Source organism: Mus caroli, unplaced genomic scaffold (genome assembly GCF_978045245.1).
Source record: "Mus caroli unplaced genomic scaffold, Mus_caroli_1 scaffold_18, whole genome shotgun sequence".
Classification (NCBI taxonomy): Eukaryota; Metazoa; Chordata; class Mammalia; order Rodentia; family Muridae; genus Mus; species Mus caroli.
In genome coordinates this window covers 4,192,442-4,210,492 of record NW_028227273.1, presented here as the reverse complement: position 1 = coordinate 4,210,492, position 18,051 = coordinate 4,192,442, and the positions used below count along the sequence as shown (strand labels likewise).

The following is an 18,051-nucleotide window of genomic DNA, read 5'->3' as shown; positions in this document are numbered from 1 at the left end:
ATGGCCTAGTCGGCCATCATTGGAAAGAGAGGCCCATTGGTCTTGCAAACTTTATATGCCCTAGTACAGGGGAAAGCCAGGGCCAAGAAGTGGGAGTGGGTGGGTAGGGAAGTGGGGGGGGGTATGGGGGACTTTAGGGATAGCATTGGAAATGTAATGAAGAAAATAACTAAAAAAAAATCGAGGGTCAGATATTTTTGCATTCATGGTGGTTTGACCATGAAAGATCTTTTCAAATAATTCCTTATTTATTATTTTACATTTTCATTGTATTTGGTCATATCTCCCACTCACTACTTCCATCCAAAGGACCCCAGGGACCCCCAACTTGACTTTCTTTCAGCTTAATGTCTTATTATTATTAACGACATGAGTCCAAATTTTGCTGACCATATACACATGGGTGAAGGGTTTTTTTAAATATTGCTCTCTTTTGTACAATTATTTTCTCTGACAGTTTCATAATCACATAATGCATCTTTGTCACTCACAAACCCATTGTCCTTTCTTACCCCCTGTTGAAACCTTATTTCTTTTCATCAAATGTCTTTCCTACTTTCATGTCTACACAGCATGGAAGGAACATTATTTACTGGAGCCCAGGTAACTTGTCCAGAATTATACACTGAAGAAATATGATAGCCCCTTCCTTTGGCCACCATTACCTTCCAGTGGTTTCTCAGGGAGGTGTGGTATATATTTGGTTTGTGCTTTCTATAATCAATATTTTGGGCAGAAACCAAAGACAGCTGATGAATTGTTCTATAGTCACAGTTTGCAACCATTTAGTTCCATGATTTAATTTAGTTTGAGCCTATCATCGATTTTATAATTCACATATATTCCAACAAAAAAAAAAAAACCCAAAACCACAAACAAACAAACAAAAATCCCAAAGTCTAAGCTATCTTTAAATGGAAAACCATCTTTGGTCCCTTCTCTTTAGTCCAAATCTTCAACCATCACATCCCTTTCTCCATTCTGCTAGAACTTTGGCATCGATTCTATAGCATTTACAACCCAAGACATGCATGTAGGCTACATGCCAAATGTGAGGCTACATTGTGGATACCCTAAATATATAGTCCAAGTTTTTTTTTTTTTATCATTTCAGTGAAGTCTCGTGAAGCAAGACCTACATGAAAGTTCAGTAACCAGAATTTTGCGGTTGGTCAGCTAATTCTACCATAAACTCTTCAGATTCTGATTCAGACCCCCTAGAGAGGACTGTGATGGAACATGAAATCCACCTTTCCTGTCATGCAAATACTGTGAGATTAACGTGGAGAATTCAAGTAAATAAAAGACAAGAAGGAGGTCTTGAAGAACAATGATTTACACATAGTATTTTTAAGTTGAATGGGGAAGAGTGGGCTTATTTACAGAGATGTAGAAAGATAGAAAAACAAAATTTCTAATGTGCATAGAAATCAGGATCCCAAAGCTATGATCTCTGATAAACTTAAAAATTACATAGCACAAAGCAGTATGAAGTTTCAAAACATGACCAAGAATCCCACGTATAAGATATTAACAATGTTCTTTCCAAAGAGATAGCTATAAGAAACTAACAAAAGAGAATCACAACACTCGACAATTAACCATCTCTATTAAAACTCATTTAGCTTAAATAACAGCCCTAAAGTAAAATAGGCATTTTTATGTGTGAAAACAACTGAGGGCCACATCTTTAACAGTCCAATTGCAGGGGATATAAGAACCTATATGTTTATACCTTGTGAAGCAAGCAGTATCTGGACACAATAACAAGTATCTATTTACACTTGGAGAGTTACTCACGGTCATTGCAGAGTGGGCCACTGAAGGAAGTCATGCTACAGTCACAGCTGAAGCCGTCCCATTGCTGCAAGCAAACACCTTGATTTGAACATGAATCCTCTTGGCAGGTTGTGCTGGGCCCTGCAAAATATTCCAAAAGACACAGAGGCTCTTTTGGTTCTTGTTTTTGTTGCTTCTTTGTTCGTTTCTTTGTTTTTAAATCCAGAATGTTCTTTACATGAGTTAGATCACATACAGTAGTTGCCAACACCTTAAATTACATGTTAAAGCTAGTATTGAAAGTTCACACATCTGGAGTAGGATCTGAAAAGTTTAACATAAAGGCCTCCTTAAGCTTCAAATAAAGGAAAAATTACATCATAATTGCAACTAAGCAAACAGATAATTAAAGGAAGTGGATAGTTTCTAGTAGAGTCATGGTGGTAGCAGGTAATCTCATTCTATCATTAATGATTGTCTATCACCATTTGGTCTTTAAAAATGAATGGATCTCCTTAACTTCTTATCAATGGATAGAGATGCCATGAGAAATGGAGATTGTAGGATCATGAAATTGAGATAAAGATTGGTAAAAATAATCAAACAAACTTATGGAAGAATGCCCTGTGAGATCCAGCCGCTTCCACGCATACACTATGGCGGAGGTCATGATTCCTAGGTGCTATGGATAGGTGTGTTGGCAAGTATCAGTTCACATGCTTTGACGATATCATGCAGGTAACATAAAATGAATAACAACGTAAGTGGCATGCCCCTGTCAAACACACATGTAAAAGGAGTGCTATTCTGTCTCTGAGGAATTATAACTAAACATTGAAAAACAAGGAGCAGAGAAGTGCCGTCAGAGCACTGAAAGCAGGAACTGTACGAACACATCCAAGACTGAAAGCCAGTATGCCAGCTGTGCTACAAGATGGGGCTTCTTGTACAATGTCCAAGAAGGAGAAAGTTAAATCTGAACCCAAATAACAGTTACTAAAAAATATCAAAAACATGTTTCCACTGTGTATGGTGGGGTTTCAGTCTTGTTTTATACACACAGGGCTATCTACCTTGCAAGTCAGCTTTCATCAATGCAACTTTGTCAGCAAAATTAAAAAAAAAAAGCAAAATATATTTAATGTTAGTAAGCAATATGGAAATGGAGCAAACAGAATGTTTAGATTCAAAAATGCATGCTGCTATAAAGGGAAAATGCTATGTATAGCAAACAAATTAATATCAACAGCCATAATTCCTAAGAGAAGCCAAAAAATGAGAAAGCACTGTAACTTTTAGAAGCTTACACTATATGTGTGTATATACAGATCATGATTAATCTAGCCAACGGCACAACAAGGGACAACTTAAAGGGTTCTTGTGATCCCTACTCTCCTACATGGCTCTGAATGGATTCCTTAAGCAACTTGCTTATTGGAACATGTATTATGCTGTGTCATGTGTACACACATTGCCGATTATGGTTCTTACAGAGAAAGGATTTCTTGGTGGGCTTCTCCCTTTTTATTTTTGAAAACTTTGATTCACAAGTCCAACTTAGTATTAACTGCCTTTAGCTCTGCTTCGTTGTCGTGCCAAAATGCCAGAATTTATGTGGCATTTGAAGTGGTTGAAGAAAATCATAAGGATTGTAGCAACTTCCAATATCGTTCTCCGTAGAGAGCATTCTTTTTATAAGTTTCCAGGATATCATGACCATTGCCACTCTTAAAAGGATGGGCATATGCGATTTAGAGTTTCTAGAGTATTCTTCTCATTGCCTATACCTTCCTAATTGTCTTTAGGTCTAATAAACTTCCATGTGAATAATTATTACAGAAAACACCAGGAAAAATAATTTATAAAAAAGTAAAAGGGGACACACAAGCATATAATTCATTTAAAAGGTATAGACAATAATTTATTATTTCTGGAAATAATAATTACATGCTTTCTTAAAAACATAAAAACAGACTTCAAATAATAGTGATGGCCAATGAGACCATAGTTCAGTGAATAAACATATTTTTCTATAATTAGTCTTTATATAAAACCATGATTTTATAAAATGAAATTCACATGTACCATATAAACATATGTATGTTATGACTTTCTCAGTGAAGGCACTGTTCACAGGAAATTACTAAGGTAATCCTAACTGATGTATAATTTTAGAAATACAAGATCTATAAATCTCAATTATGTAACAAAAATTAGTGTCACCAAGTAATAATTAAATTAATAATAGTGTTATAAGTAGCAATGGCAAGAATAATAATCTCCAGGAGAACTGAATATATAATTATTTCAATTTAAGCATGAACTACTAACTTGCTCACTATTTGTTACGTTCCAAACATATTTGAGTGGTTTACAGATTAATAGCCTAAAGTGTTAGAAACTAAAAAACTGTGTGTATCCATTTAAAGAAATATAAATTTCTTAAAACAATCATCATTGAAATCATTTCTTCCCCAAATGAGAATCAGGTATAAGGGAGTCTTCTGTTATGGATAACTTGTTTTATCAAATAGTTATCTACTTTCTGACTGCCCTGAGAACAGAAAAAGTAGGATCAAGAACTGAAGCAGCCATAATTGTATTAACACAGTAGTTGCATGACTCTTTTCTGAGGAAGAGCTAAATTCCATGAGAGAACTGTCTTTGAAATAGATAATACTTTGGCTAAGTGTAATTTAATTGCTAATTCTAAAGCCACGTGAATCTCTTCAATTACACCTATGACAAGTTTATATGAACTTATTCTTAGAATAGAAATAGTCAAATTAATTTTGGAATGAAATTATCAGGGAAAGATGATATCAGAAAGACAGGAATGTGATGATATTCCTAAAGTAAAGGAAAACATGAAAAGAAATGAGAATTGTTAAGGCCAAATTATTTAAAGCTTCCTCTCCACATGGGCAGACTGTTCCATAAGCTATCACAGAGTTTAAATATTTAGAAGCGAATTTAACGTCATTGAAAAGAAACCTATAATTAAGTATCCTAGACAAATTGCCTACTAAATTAGGTTGGAAACAACAGCAAGTGTTATTACTGTAAACATTCGGTAACAGCCTTCCCTACATCCTTCCCTAAGGGAATGTGTCAGGGTGAGGTCCTTAGTATCTGTGACTTCTTCCTGTCTTGTGGTTGCTGAGCTGTCTCTTTCAGAAAGCACTTGCCATGCAAACTGCAGGAAGGCTTACTTTTGAAAAGTAGTATCCAAAAATTGTAGTAACCTTCCTCTCTCTTGTGAAACTATGCCGGGGCCAAACAAACACAGAAGTGGATGTGCACTGTCAGCTATTGGATGGATCACAGGGCTCCCAATGGAGAAGCTAGAGAAAGTACCCAAGGAGCTAAAGGGATCTGCAACCCTACAGTTGGAACAACATGATGAACTAACCATTACCCTGGAGCTCTTGTCTCTAGCTGCATATGTATCGAAAGATGGCCTAGTCGGCTATCACTGGAAAGAGAGGCCCATTGGACTTGCAAACTTTATATGCCCCAATACAGGGGAATGCCAGGGCCAAAAGAATGGGTATGGGTGGGTAGGGAAGTGGGGGGGGTGGTATGGGGGACTTTTGGGATAGCATTGGAAATGTAATTGAGGAAAATACTAAAATATAAATAAACAATAAAAAAAAGAAATATAAATCAACAAATGACCTAGTCTCACTTATTAGACCATTTCTAAGTAACAAAAATATATCTCACATTATTTTGTTCTCCCACTAGGGCTGCTTCATTCGTTTAGTAATTGTGTTTCCTAAACAATATGGAAAATCACATAGTCTCTTTCTGTTTTGCAAGTGTTATGTCAGAAATTTTTAATAAATAAATAAATAAATAAATAAATAAATATTGTGGTGATACTAATATGATTTTGAAAAAAAAAAGACTTCCATGACTACTCATACTCTCTTTTGTTATTTCCACAGCTTGAATTTAAGTTAACTTTTGAGAGATACAGATACTTTGAAGAGAGGAAACTGATTTCAAGTTTAAAAATTCCATAGACTTAGGTAAGTGCTAAATATAATGATGTTATTTTGGCTAAGAAGAAGTGATTCACAATCTCCTTAAGAGGAGGGCTCACATTTGGTTCTTCCTTTTCACTTACACAGCATTACTTACAAATCTAAACCTTCAAAATGGATAAAGGTATGCTGAAAATTAAAGGAGAAATAATAACACATGTAAAACCAGATAATTCCTGATAATGTGGTTGAATTACACTTATGGAGGTAGAATTGACTCAAAAATTTGGATGTTGAAGTTAAAATTACCTGAAATGAAAGCAGCAATCAAAAAATAATTCTTATACATCTTAGTCTGATAGAAAACATGAAAGAAATGTAAGAGAGTGCTGTGCACATCTGAAGCATTGTACAGTAGCTGGGTAATATAAGAAACCTATTTTTTAGCAAAACATAATTTATTGCTTGCTAGCAGACACATAAAAATCAATTAGTGATCTGAGACTGGGTATCTGAGCCCTTTTCTTATCTGTCATTCCATTTAATGTAAAGTTTTCAAAATGAGTTAAAATACACTACCATTACCAGAAAAAATATTTTTTTCTATTTTAAATGGGTATCTAATGCTTGAATTATAGCATTATAGAACTGATTCATATGCTAGTTAGCCAAATTATTGTCTTCTAAGAAGAAATGACAAGGTCTGTAGTTACAGCTCCTTTTTACATTGGACTTTAGTATTCTCTTCCAAATAATCCGGAAAACTTAAGAATTATGGAATTAAATATTCAGAACATGAATAAGGACTTCTAAGCTCCAAGTGAAAATACTGCAGCTAGCTGAAATTTTGCTGGCTGGTGGGGAGGGTTGTCTTAATTAAATTTGTAGTTTGGTTGTATTGAGTAGTATGAAAACAAATATAGTACCTTCACATCCTCTCTCAATTTGCCCATTGCAGAAGAGAGCATCCGAAATGAGATCTGGAAGTCTGCCATTCAAGTCCACAGATGCCAGGCAACCTTGAAAGCCTTCTTTGGCATGGACCAGTTTTGGCAGGGATTTATATGTTTCTTTAGCCACTCCTCCAATATACAAGTCACCTGTGGAAAGGTCAATTTAATAGTCACAAAAGTATCTCAGCATCAACTTTGACCACAGAGTATGATAAGGATAACAAGAGATATGGTGTTTATTTTATATTAAATTAACAAGGTAAATGTATGCCCTACTTTTTACTTTCTGAAAAGTACAAAATGATGTAACATTTGAATAACGTATTAGCACTGACATTTTTCTAGATGCTATTAGCAAAAGCATTGTATGGATTCACTAGGGTGTCACCTAAGGAAAAGTGTGTACACAAGCAGATAAAGATACCTGAACAACATCCAACCCAGGTACCTAGTAACTCTTTATACTGAGGCAGTTTCTCGAGTGATCAGAAATTCCATTTTCAAAACACAAAACACAGAACAACAAAATCTATCCTATGTGCTTCTTTGAGGAACAAACCACGTGATTTTTAGGGATCTCCTGCCAAAGGGTAAGTACGTAATATGCCAAGTGGAGGCTGTTTTTTTTTGTTTTGTTTTGTTCTGTTTTGTTATGTTTTTTATTAGATATTTTCTTTATTTACATTTCAAATTTTATCCCCTTTCTAGAAAGGGGATACAATTCGCAAAACACATGAAACTCCAGAAGAAGGAAGACCAAAGTGTGGATATGTCCGTTCTTCTTAGAAGAGGGAACAAAATACCCATGGAGGGAGTTACAGAGACAAAGTGTGGACACAGAAGGAATAACCATCCAGAGACTGCCCCACCTGGGGAATCCATCCCACAAACAACCACCAAACCCAGACACTATTGCAGATGCCAACAAGAGCCTGCTGACAGGAGCCTGATATAGCTGTCTCCTCAGAGGGTCTGCCTGTGCCTGGAAAATACAGAAGTGGATGCTCACAGCTATCTATTGGAGGAACCACAGGGTCCACAAAGAAGGAACTAGAGAAAAAAACCAAGGAGCTGAAGGGGTTTGCAGCCCCATAGGAGGAACAACAATATGAACTAATCACTAACCCCAGAGCTCGGTGGGACTAAACCACCAACTAAAGAAAACACATGGAGGGACTCATGGCTCCAGCTGCATTCGTAGCACAAGATGGCCTAGTCTGTCATCAATGAGAGGTGAGGCCCTTGGTCCTGTAAAGGTTCTATGCACCAGTATAGGGGAATGCCAGGGCCAGAAAGAGAGAGTGGGTGGGTTGGGGAGCAGGGAGAGGTGGGAGGGGGATAGTTTTCAGAAGGGAAACCAGGAAAGGGCATAACATTTGAAATGTAAATAAAGAAGATATCTATTAATAATGAAAAAAGAACACCTCAGCAAAATAAAATTCCGGTTTATTGTTGGACATCATTTCAAACATACATCAAACAGGCCAAAAATAAATGAATAAATAAACAGCAACTTCATAGACAAAAAAAAGGAAAAAGTCTTTTTATTTTTGGCCTTTTAAACCATGTCATACAAACTAAATTACTTATAGTACAGCTAGATACATATATAGAAAATGTTACTGTTATGCTTAGAATAAGATTGATTTTTGCTGTTGTTGTTTTTGTTTTGCAAGTTTTTTTTCTCTCTCCTTTGAGATGATAATGATCATGGTCACACTACAAGTAAAGTCTGAAGTAGGACAGAAAACGCTGTGAAGGCTGTTTTGGTCACCTGTTATTAAAAATGGCTGACCCCTAACAATATGTACAAAAATATAAAATGTAAATGAAAAATTCACACCAATTTTCTTTTTAAAATATTTTTTAAGAAAAAAAGCAGGACCTAGAAAGTTCTGGGTCTTTTTTTCCTTCCATGTCGCCGATTCATGTTGTAGTTTTGGTGTGGTGGTGGAGGGCATGTCATCTGTGGGTGGCATGGCCCGCTGTGGATGGGCGAGGCCTGCTTCTCTAAGGTGACCACGCTTAAATTCTGAGATGCGAAGAGGAGGGTGAATAGGTCACAGTGCGTAAGGTTACTTTGCCTTTTGCTGTCTAGTCATCCTCCTCCGTCTTCTGCTTCTTGGTGTCGACATCGTCATCCTCATCACCCTCAACTACCCACTTGCCCGTAGGTGCCTCAGCTTCCTCATCTTCATCTCCATCCTTTTCCTCACCGTCACCTTCTTCTTTCTCCTCCTCCTCTTCCTCCCCACCTTCTTCCTCTTCTTCATCTGCCTCACTGTCAGCCTCCTGCTCCCCATTTTCCTCATTTTGAACATTCCCATTGGCAGGTGCAGCTCTTCCATTATCTGCCTCTTCCACAACTTCCTTCTTCTCCGTCAGTTCCTTGGTGGTGATCTCGGAGCTGGTGTCCCCTGCCCTGTCTGACATGGTGGGGCACGCCGGTGGTCCGAGGCAGCAAGGGAAGAATTAGTTCGAGGACTCTGGTGAGAAAGCCGCCAAAGTCCAGCGGTGGGTGGCGAAGGTGGCTGCAGCGAGCTCGGAGCACAACCCGGGAACAATGCAAAGATGGATTTTCAGAGCAACCAGTGGGCCTTCCTGTCTTTTCTCAATTCAACACCAGAATCCGCAAGGCTTTACTGAATAAAGTCATAGTCTGCATTATCATTTTGTTTGCTTGCTTTTGGTTTTCTTATTTTTTAGAAGTAAAGGATACTTATATAATCTCCCCCAGCCTTCCAACCTCTCTTGTGTATCCTCCTGTTCCTTTTGAAATTCTGGCCTCTTTTTCTTCAGTTGGTGTTGTTAAACACACACACACACATACACACACACATACACACACACACACACACACACACACACACGAGAATCAGGAGAAAAGAAACCAAATTTTGAAACCACGTAGATTTATTTTTAGAAAGATGATATGAACAGAACAACCCGTGACTTTCGTGACAATCCTACATTTTCAAATTGGGATGGGTGTGCACGTGCAGGGCACACATCCCCTAACGATATATAGAGAGATCTTGCTCATTTCTTTACTGTTACTTGTTATGTATATAATTTCAGGGCCAAACTAGGCACTGGATCAATCAGGGGGCTCAAGTCTTGGACCAACTATTTCTCTTGCTCTCAGCTTTTATAGTTGTCTGCAGTTGTCATGGGTAGAGCCACGTGTGATATCTGCCTTCGCTATTGGAATTTCAATTGCTACTGTACGGCTTCACATCTTTTTTAGGCAGCCATGTCATTGAGGTATCATAGTATTAGCTTCTTTGTCATTTTAGGAGATACAATCTCACACCAGCATTCCTGGGTTTTTGGTTGTTTGTTTGTTTTGTTTTTTGGTTGTTTGTTTGTTTTTTCATTTGGTTTTTTTGAGGGAGGGACTCTTCTGTGTTTCGTTAGTCTTAGGTGTAGAATTTGTGTTATACAAGTATCATTTGGGGCTAGGCAGCCTATAATCTTTTGTTCTTTCTACTTTGACCAGTTGTATTTTTATTTTTTTGTCTTTGAATATCTTTTTTCACTAACTCAATCCTTTTATAGTCTAACTTATGTAATTCTTCACATGTTTCTGTACTAAGTTAAAAACAACACCACTTGTAACTCTGTGCTACTTTGGAATTTTTAAAGAAGTTATTAATGTGTGTCCCTGATGCTCCTGCAGTTTCAAATGGAACATTTTGCTTAGCTTTGTTGTCTACGGGCTCCTAGGTATAGGTTTCTTCAACGTTTCAAGCAGTATTGGAATACCTGCTTTACCCAGTCTGCAGATTATTCAAAGTGACCGGATGATATTTAGTCAACGTAATTAATCAGTTCAAGGGGGGTGACCTCAGGTTTCTGTAATCTTCAGCTCCAGATTGCAAGTTCTGCTGACACACATCTGACAGGGACTTCTCTAACTTTTCTATCCCTGAAATGTCTCTTTTACCTTAATCACCCTAACAACATGACACTCAGTATAATTGTACTAGTATTTAAAAAAAAATGTGTGCGTTCATAATGCTTGTCTAGGCTGCTGTACTGTCTTTATGAGATTGAGAGCAAAAACTGGTATTCACAGGGTTTCTTGAAATGTAGTAACAAAATCATTGGTCTTCAAGCCAGTTTATGTCATCTACCATTGTCCACAATCATAAGCTAAGACACTAAATTTTAAGGAAAGTAAAATAAAGCCCTAAATCTGACACTCTGAATTTTGTTGGTGAGAATATTGAGAATGAAGGAATGTTGGTTTATCAATATTACAAAACCTCAAGAACTGAAAATCTGCCCTCTTGCTCTACCAAAAAAAAGCTGTTTTCATTGCAACAGTGTACCACTGATAGAATTTGTGCATAAAGTATTAAATGTGTTTCTCTCCTATCTCCCAAATAACACTGTATAAGGTATCACCCTTGATGTTTAAGGATAGCACAGTGTTCACTGTACAATATTAATTTTGTAATATTATTTGATTACTACCACCCTCATTCCCAATCTCTCCTCTGTCTTTTCACTCACTTTAGTTCCAAGTCCTTGTGCTTCAGATGCTGCAGAAAGGACATGAGTCATAAATCAAAGGCATAAAATTAGCTTCCTGCTCTTGACTTTTCAAACCTAGATTCTTCTAGGAATGTGATGAATATATAGTCGTTTACATAAGGAAAGTGAAAGTTTCTTACACTGCAACTGGGCAAGCAGAAATTATAGAAGCATAGCCCTGGATGCATAGCTATTGGGGAATGTCAAAAGGAGGGCACTGCTTCCTAATTTAAAAGCCAACCCCAGCTGGGTATCAACACTGCAGGTAGATTTAGGAGAATAATGTAGATGGAGGAGGTTTCCTCAGAAGAACCCAAAAGCAGAAGCAAGATACTTGTGAGTGAACACTTTCAAGATAGATTGAGCTATTTGGAAGTTTACACCGCTTCATAGAATGTCCCATTCTGCACAGTATTGTGGGAGCAGTGGAACAGTTTCCAGATGTCCCGACAACAGCAGACTAAGTTTGACATGGGTACATCCCATCTCAACAGCATAAAAGCCAGACAGCCGTTCAGTAGGCACTTGGATGGTGACTGAAGATATCTGAGACCAAATCTCAGGTTTCTCTTTTATCTCCCTACTTTCCAAAAGACTGGTATAGTAGGAGTTTTGGATAGCCACCACTGTAATTTAGAAATTATTCAAGGGAGAGAAAAAAACCCTAAAATTTTCAAGTTTTCATTTTCATTAACTCAAAGAATCACAGCTCAAAATAGAAATCAGGGGAAATTAGCAAAAGTAAACTGGATAAACATTTTTGTTGAACACTGGATAATATTGCTGGAAGTTTATACTTTAGTGTATCTAATATCCATCTAATATCAATGGAAGAATATACTCCCTGCCCTCATTCATGTAATTAAATTCTTTGGGGTGCCTTAATTCTTGTTCGGGACTAAGATCAAGTATTAGATAACAATGTGGGACTGAATGGAGAATTCTTAGCACTGCCTTTAAGTGGTTTAGATATAGGACTTAAGACTGAAAACTATACAAGTAATATTGAACGTAGCTATGCTTCTTTCAGAATCTAACTTCCTGGAAGTTGCCTAAACCTGGAGGACAACCAGTAAATGTTATTATACACTCTAAAGTTCGCAGTTATGCAGGGAAATAAGGAGCCAAGAGAAATAAATATGGTAAAGGATGGCAGAAAGGCGATTCTAGAGAAGACACACTTTTGTTCCGTTCTGCCTTCTACCATGAGTCCTATGCCCTAGTTAGTAACCTTTTTTTTTTTTCCCGATTGCTAGTGGAAGAAAAGTAGGAATTTTCATTCTGTGCTACAAAAGAGCTGAAAACCTCACATTAAGCAATGCAGGATCAGATATGAACCTTTCACATTCAAGGTGGGTGGGTCAGTATTTATAATCCTGGGGCTAATTCTCACTTTCATTACTGAAGCTGCACTTAGCTCCCCACAATTAGTACTGCCTTTATAAACTTTTCATATGCTAGAGTGGTCTTGAGGTTCCCTGGTAGGCTTCCATATAAAGAGAACAAAGGAAACACTTAAGTGGGTTCAGCCCTGTGTACATTACCACCTCATCAAAGATGCAGAGTATCCTTTTGATCCTTGGAGTGATGGAAGGGAAATGACCATTAGCTCTAATGGATCCTTGCAGGTAAAAGTCTTGCGCATACAAAGGAGGAGATGCTCCTTAATGACCTTCTGTGTGAACAGGGTCTGGATGGACATCCATTAAAAGTCAATTTTCCTATGTAGTTGAGGATCACCTGTTCCTTTCCCCTTTTCATCTCTCCACCAAATTGGCTGAATGTTTGCACCAGGCACCAGTTTAGGGGTGGGGTAAGAGTCTTAAAGAAATCTCAATAGTATTCTAATATCAAGAACCATAAACACAGAAGTACTAAGCAGCTCTCAGTACCATCTGACCACAGCCAGATTCACTGACTAGTCCCTAGCATTTGTGCATGAATGAGTGAGGAGAAATTGTGGGAAAGCTTTGTAGTTATAGAAGCTCTGACCCTGTAACTCACTGGTACCCACAGTGTACACTCATTAAATTGTGTTACTTCTTTGACAGTAAGATGGTTCCTCTGTAAAGTGGAATCAATGATGCCTACCTTAGGAACACTGAGGATTACAGAGAACATTTCTATGTATTTAGTATACATCATGCAAGGTATATGATGTGTGCCTCATTTTATGCTGAAGGCACTGGAAATGCAGACAAGAGTCAGACTGGTTCCTGTTGAGTTTCAAGTTTCAGGTTTGTAACTACTTCCTGGAACTTATTTAATTTATCTACTTCACGGACATCAGCGTGTTTGAAATGTGTCTCCTATGATACTAACAGAGAGGAGGACAGAGGATCTTTTCACCTATCTACTTTGAAAACAAATTTCACAGAACTTCATAAAATAATCAGGAATTTTGCTTAACAAGTACCTTTTAATTTAGACATATTAAAAAGATAAAAAACAAACAAAACCTTTTATGAAAGCCAAGAGCCATATTGTAGATTCAGACTGAATGCTTCTTAGACAAGAAGAGAAATAAAAAGATTTGTGTGACATTTCTAAGACATTATGGGAGAGTTGAGATCAGAAGATATAGGACACATTTTACAAGGACATAAATGTAGATGCAAGGCTTTGTGGGTACAGTACAGGTTCACTATGAAGACAAAGTAAACATGGTGTTTGGGTGAGTAAGCAAAAGATCAGGGGAGAAGACAGAGTTGGAAGAGAAGAATATTCAGCTTCTTATTAAATACTCTCAACTATGTTAAAGAAATGTCAAAGGAAGACATTTGAGTGGAAAACAATAGTAAATAATAGGTCTTCTATCTATTGTTTAAGTAGAAAATATATTAAAAATAAGAGGTGTGTGTTAGGGGAGGGCACAAGGACAGGTTTGAGGACTGGTATATGAATGTGATGTGAGAAAGAATACCTGACATTACAATGTAGTATTTGTGCACTGTATGTTATAAAGGGTCCAGGGTTATGAGCTAGCCTCAGAGAACAGGGATCAAAGCTAGGATCATTTGTGGAACTCCAACCAAAAACAAATAAATGAGGTGGTGAAAGTGATTTCTTTCCAGATGAAGTCAGGGAACAGAAGGCAATTAGAGCAAGTATCCCAGCAGCCTCACAGCAGCAGAATCTAAGTGTCAAGGTATAATTAGTTCTTTGACTCAGCTTTCCAGTTTGTTCATATGTACTTTGCCTCTTAAATATCCCACTTTTATTATAACTAAAAAGAGCATACATAAAAAGACACATGCTTTAGAGATGTGAATAGTTATGACTACAGGAATATGGGTGTCCAAGTTGTGGGGGAGAATTAAACTCATGCATTCTCACCTGTTTTCCTATGGCTTCACTGGAGAAAAAAATATTTAATTCTAGATTCAGGTTACTCTAACGCTTCCATAACTTGTCCATTGTTATAAATGATTAAATCTGCCCTCACTGGTTTCCAAACCTGATCTACAAGAAGGGTGCCCTCCCCTTCCCCAGGGTACAAACAACCTCTACTCTTAAATCTGTATCCTTATCTTTAGTTTTAACCTTTTCTTGTTTCACCACAAAGAAATACCTGCAGATCAGATTTTTTCCCAATAAGGTAAGGAAAATACTTTGCAGGAGAAAAATCATCTAGGTGTATTTGTATTAAAGTTGTTCTCTGTTAGAAGAAAATCATCTGTAATCTTTAAAGATAAACACTCACATATTACCTTTCTTTTCTAGAAACAGAATATCAATTTGATCTTTCCCATAACTGTCTGAAATTAAGCATACTAAATTTTTAAAAGAAAGAACATATAAAGTAGAAGAAATTTCTCAAATAAATCTGAGCTATTGAGTAGATAAATCTGTATAATGAGTATAACAATCTCATATACCCAAGATCATCAAATTATGCTAAATATTTATTTACTGAGCCAAAGGAAAATTTAAGTGTACATTTTGCTCTGAGATGTAGCATGTCTGTCTTTAGCAGTTCCCTCTGAGAAACAATGAAGATAACTTTAGAAAATTTTGCTGAAGGGATGCCAAATGGATACCATTCTGATTAAAGAGAAGTCCTTCAACTTCAGATATCATAGTCTACTTTATACATGAAGGTATAATCCTATAGTACTGTAAGTTTGATTGTATAAGAAATGCCTGTAAAATTTTATCTCTAAACTTACCTTGGGTAGAGGTTAGAAAAAATAAATGTACCCCTGACTGGAAAAGTAGATCTTGATGTCTTGCTTTATATGAATCAAATTGTGAATCTCCCTTCTACCCAGAAAAAAAAAATCTCCAATGATTCCTAAGCTCTGTTGTGCATCTCGTGCCTGACACCCCACCTATTGCTACAGGAAAGTTTGCCAACTCCTTCGATATTGTCCCTCCATTTTTACTCTCATTTCTAGTTCTTGCTGACTTTTTTCTTTTTCCTCCAGTAAAGTCTGATAACTCTGCCTCCACCCACCCTTCTTATTGCTGCCACACCAACCTTCCCATTTTGTTGTAGATCATTATTGTTGTTGTTATTAATAATGTGTGTGTCTATATGAATCTGTAGATGTGCACTTACCAAAGGATGTGTGCAAGTTTTGGAAAACAACTTTATAGGATTAGTTTTCTCATTTTACCCTAATGTAGGTTCTAAGGATCAAATCCAGGCCATCCAGCTTGCCTGTCAAGCACTTTTTTCTTTCAGACATCCTACGAGCACCCACTGTGTCCTGGTCTATTCAATATCTCACTCCCTCTACAATCTAAACTTGAGGCACCCACACATGAAATATTCTACTAAAGTGTAAACTCGTTTTTCCCAGCATTGTTTCCCAGGCAGATGACAAAGATTACATCATGTTGTTCTGATACCTTGACATTCAGTCTTCTGCAGTTACCTTCATTTCTCTACTCTTGTCTTTTCCTGACACTGCATCAGAGTCTGCAGTACACATTGCACGTTGTTACTTTTTTATGAATACCTTGCTTCTGCCAATGTTGCATTTCCAGACTCTATTTAATTTTAATTGTCTAACTTAAATTCTACCCTGACAACATATTCATCTAATTTTCTGATATAAATAAGTATCATCGAGATTTTTTTTTTTGCATTTTTCCCTGAAAAGTGTTGTTTTCAGTGCTTTGTAGGTGGGTCTATTTTTTTCATTTAAAAATAAATATTTACAGAGACCAAAGGATGGACCATCTAGAGACTGCCATACATGGGGATCCATCCCATAATCAGCCTCCAAACGCTGACACCATTGCATACACTAGCAAGATTTTGCTGAAAGGACCCTGATATAGCTCTCTCTTGTGAGACTATGCCGGGGCCTAGCAAACACAGAAGTGGATGCTCCTAGTCAGTTATTGGATGGATCACAGGGCCCCCAATGGAGGAGCTAGAGAAAGTACCCAAGGAGCTGGGGGATCTGCAACCTTATAGGTGGAACAACAATATGAACTAACCAGTACCCCCGGAGCTCGTGTCTCCAGCTGCATATGTATCAGAAGATAGCCTAGTAGGCCATCAGTGGAAAGAGAGGCCCATTGGTAGTACAAACTTTATATGCCTCAATAAAGGGGAACGCCAGGGCCAAGAAGTGGGAGTGGGTGGGTCGGGGAGGGTGTGGGGGACTTTTGGGATAGCATTGGAAATGTAAATGAAATAAATACCGAAAAAATAAATAAATACATTAACTGGAAAAAATAAATATTTAAAGAGATAACCATGGGCAAAGCACTTTTAAAATCCCACTTTCAGTTAGTAGGACTCAGGGAATTATTAGCTGAGTCATTTAATGGCTACATAATGAATAGTTTGGATTCAACAAAGAATCATCTAAATAAGAAGGCCTGATGGAAGTTGTATTGATATAGCATTCATGTGTTTCTGGTTGCCTTCCTCAAACATGGAGTAAAGTTTATCAAGGGGTATCTCTTCTACTGAGCTCTTTAGTGAACACAGAAATTAGGGCACAAAGCCCACTTGGAGAATGTAGTGCAATGACACTGTTGTCTATTTGATAGAGTAATTTGTTAGAGTCATGCCTGGTTTTAGTTTACATATGTTGCATTTATCTGTAGTAAGAGGTAGAGAGATAAGTTAAGGATGAAGAAGCAATTTGAGGGATCAATATATGATAATTTAGATTCATCTCTTAGTTTTCTTTTGAAGTTAAAACAAGTGTTAATCTCTTATGGGGAATTAGTTTGATACTATCCTGACTTGAGCAGTCTGGGTGTCCAGTCACACCTCATGCTATGTCATATACAAGTATAGCCTAACTCATGCAACCCCCATATCCCAATTTACATTATGGAAACAGTTTACTCTTTCAGACCCATCGATATTGTGGCCCTGGTGTTATTATAGAATGAAGGATGCATTTACTTAAATATAGAACACAGCCAAGCTAGTTGACCACCCCCATCTCTACTCCCAAAAAGTTCAATAATTCCCATTAGTGCTTCCCATTGGTTTGTATGTATTTCACTTCACTCAGGCTTGTCATTGAGCCAACACTCAAGAATTGCTAGGAACAGAGACTTTCTCCAGTGAAAATCCCTTTTTTTTTTTTGACTATTTTGCTGTTTCTAGCTGTTCTGACCTGACACTTTCCTACTACATCCAACAACATATTGCTCCAGATAAAGCACAAAAAACAGCAACAACAACAACAAAAACAGAACCTATAGATTTCCTAAAAGCAGACACCACTGCATTTAAAGATGAGAATTTTGTCTGTGTGAACAGGGGCCTCCTTGTTTCTTGAGTCACTGTTCACTTGAGAAGCAAGCTCTGACTT

General features: G+C 37.3%; 2 protein-coding genes across 40 annotated transcripts in view; both read right to left on the bottom strand.

The window, feature by feature from the left end:
- Nrxn1 (neurexin 1) overlaps positions 1-18,051 on the bottom strand; it is a 1,038,549-nt gene that overhangs the window by 515,695 nt on the left and 504,803 nt on the right. For 21 of the 38 annotated variants that reach the window (XM_085832802.1, XM_085832806.1, XM_085832815.1 and 18 more), the window contains 3 exons: positions 6,695-6,868; positions 2,853-2,879; positions 1,801-1,920 (listed from right to left, as the gene is read on the bottom strand). In XM_085832802.1, coding sequence (XP_085688928.1) covers positions 1,801-1,920; positions 2,853-2,879; positions 6,695-6,868 — 321 coding nt within the window. The remainder of the gene's footprint in view (positions 1-1,800; positions 1,921-2,852; positions 2,880-6,694; positions 6,869-18,051) is intronic. The other 17 variants (XM_085832808.1, XM_085832821.1, XM_085832820.1 and 14 more) reach the window with 1 other exon arrangement.
- Positions 8,816-9,154, bottom strand: LOC110284087 (prothymosin alpha-like). Of its 2 annotated transcripts, XM_085833001.1 has the most exons (2): positions 8,977-9,154; positions 8,816-8,946 (listed from the first exon to the last, which is right to left on the bottom strand). In XM_085833001.1, the coding sequence occupies exons 1-2, from the start codon at positions 9,152-9,154 to the stop codon at positions 8,816-8,818; spliced, it is 309 nt and encodes a 102-aa protein (XP_085689127.1). The 2 variants fall into 2 exon arrangements, with proteins under 2 accessions (XP_085689127.1, XP_085689126.1); XM_085833000.1 differs by having other exon boundaries at positions 8,816-9,154.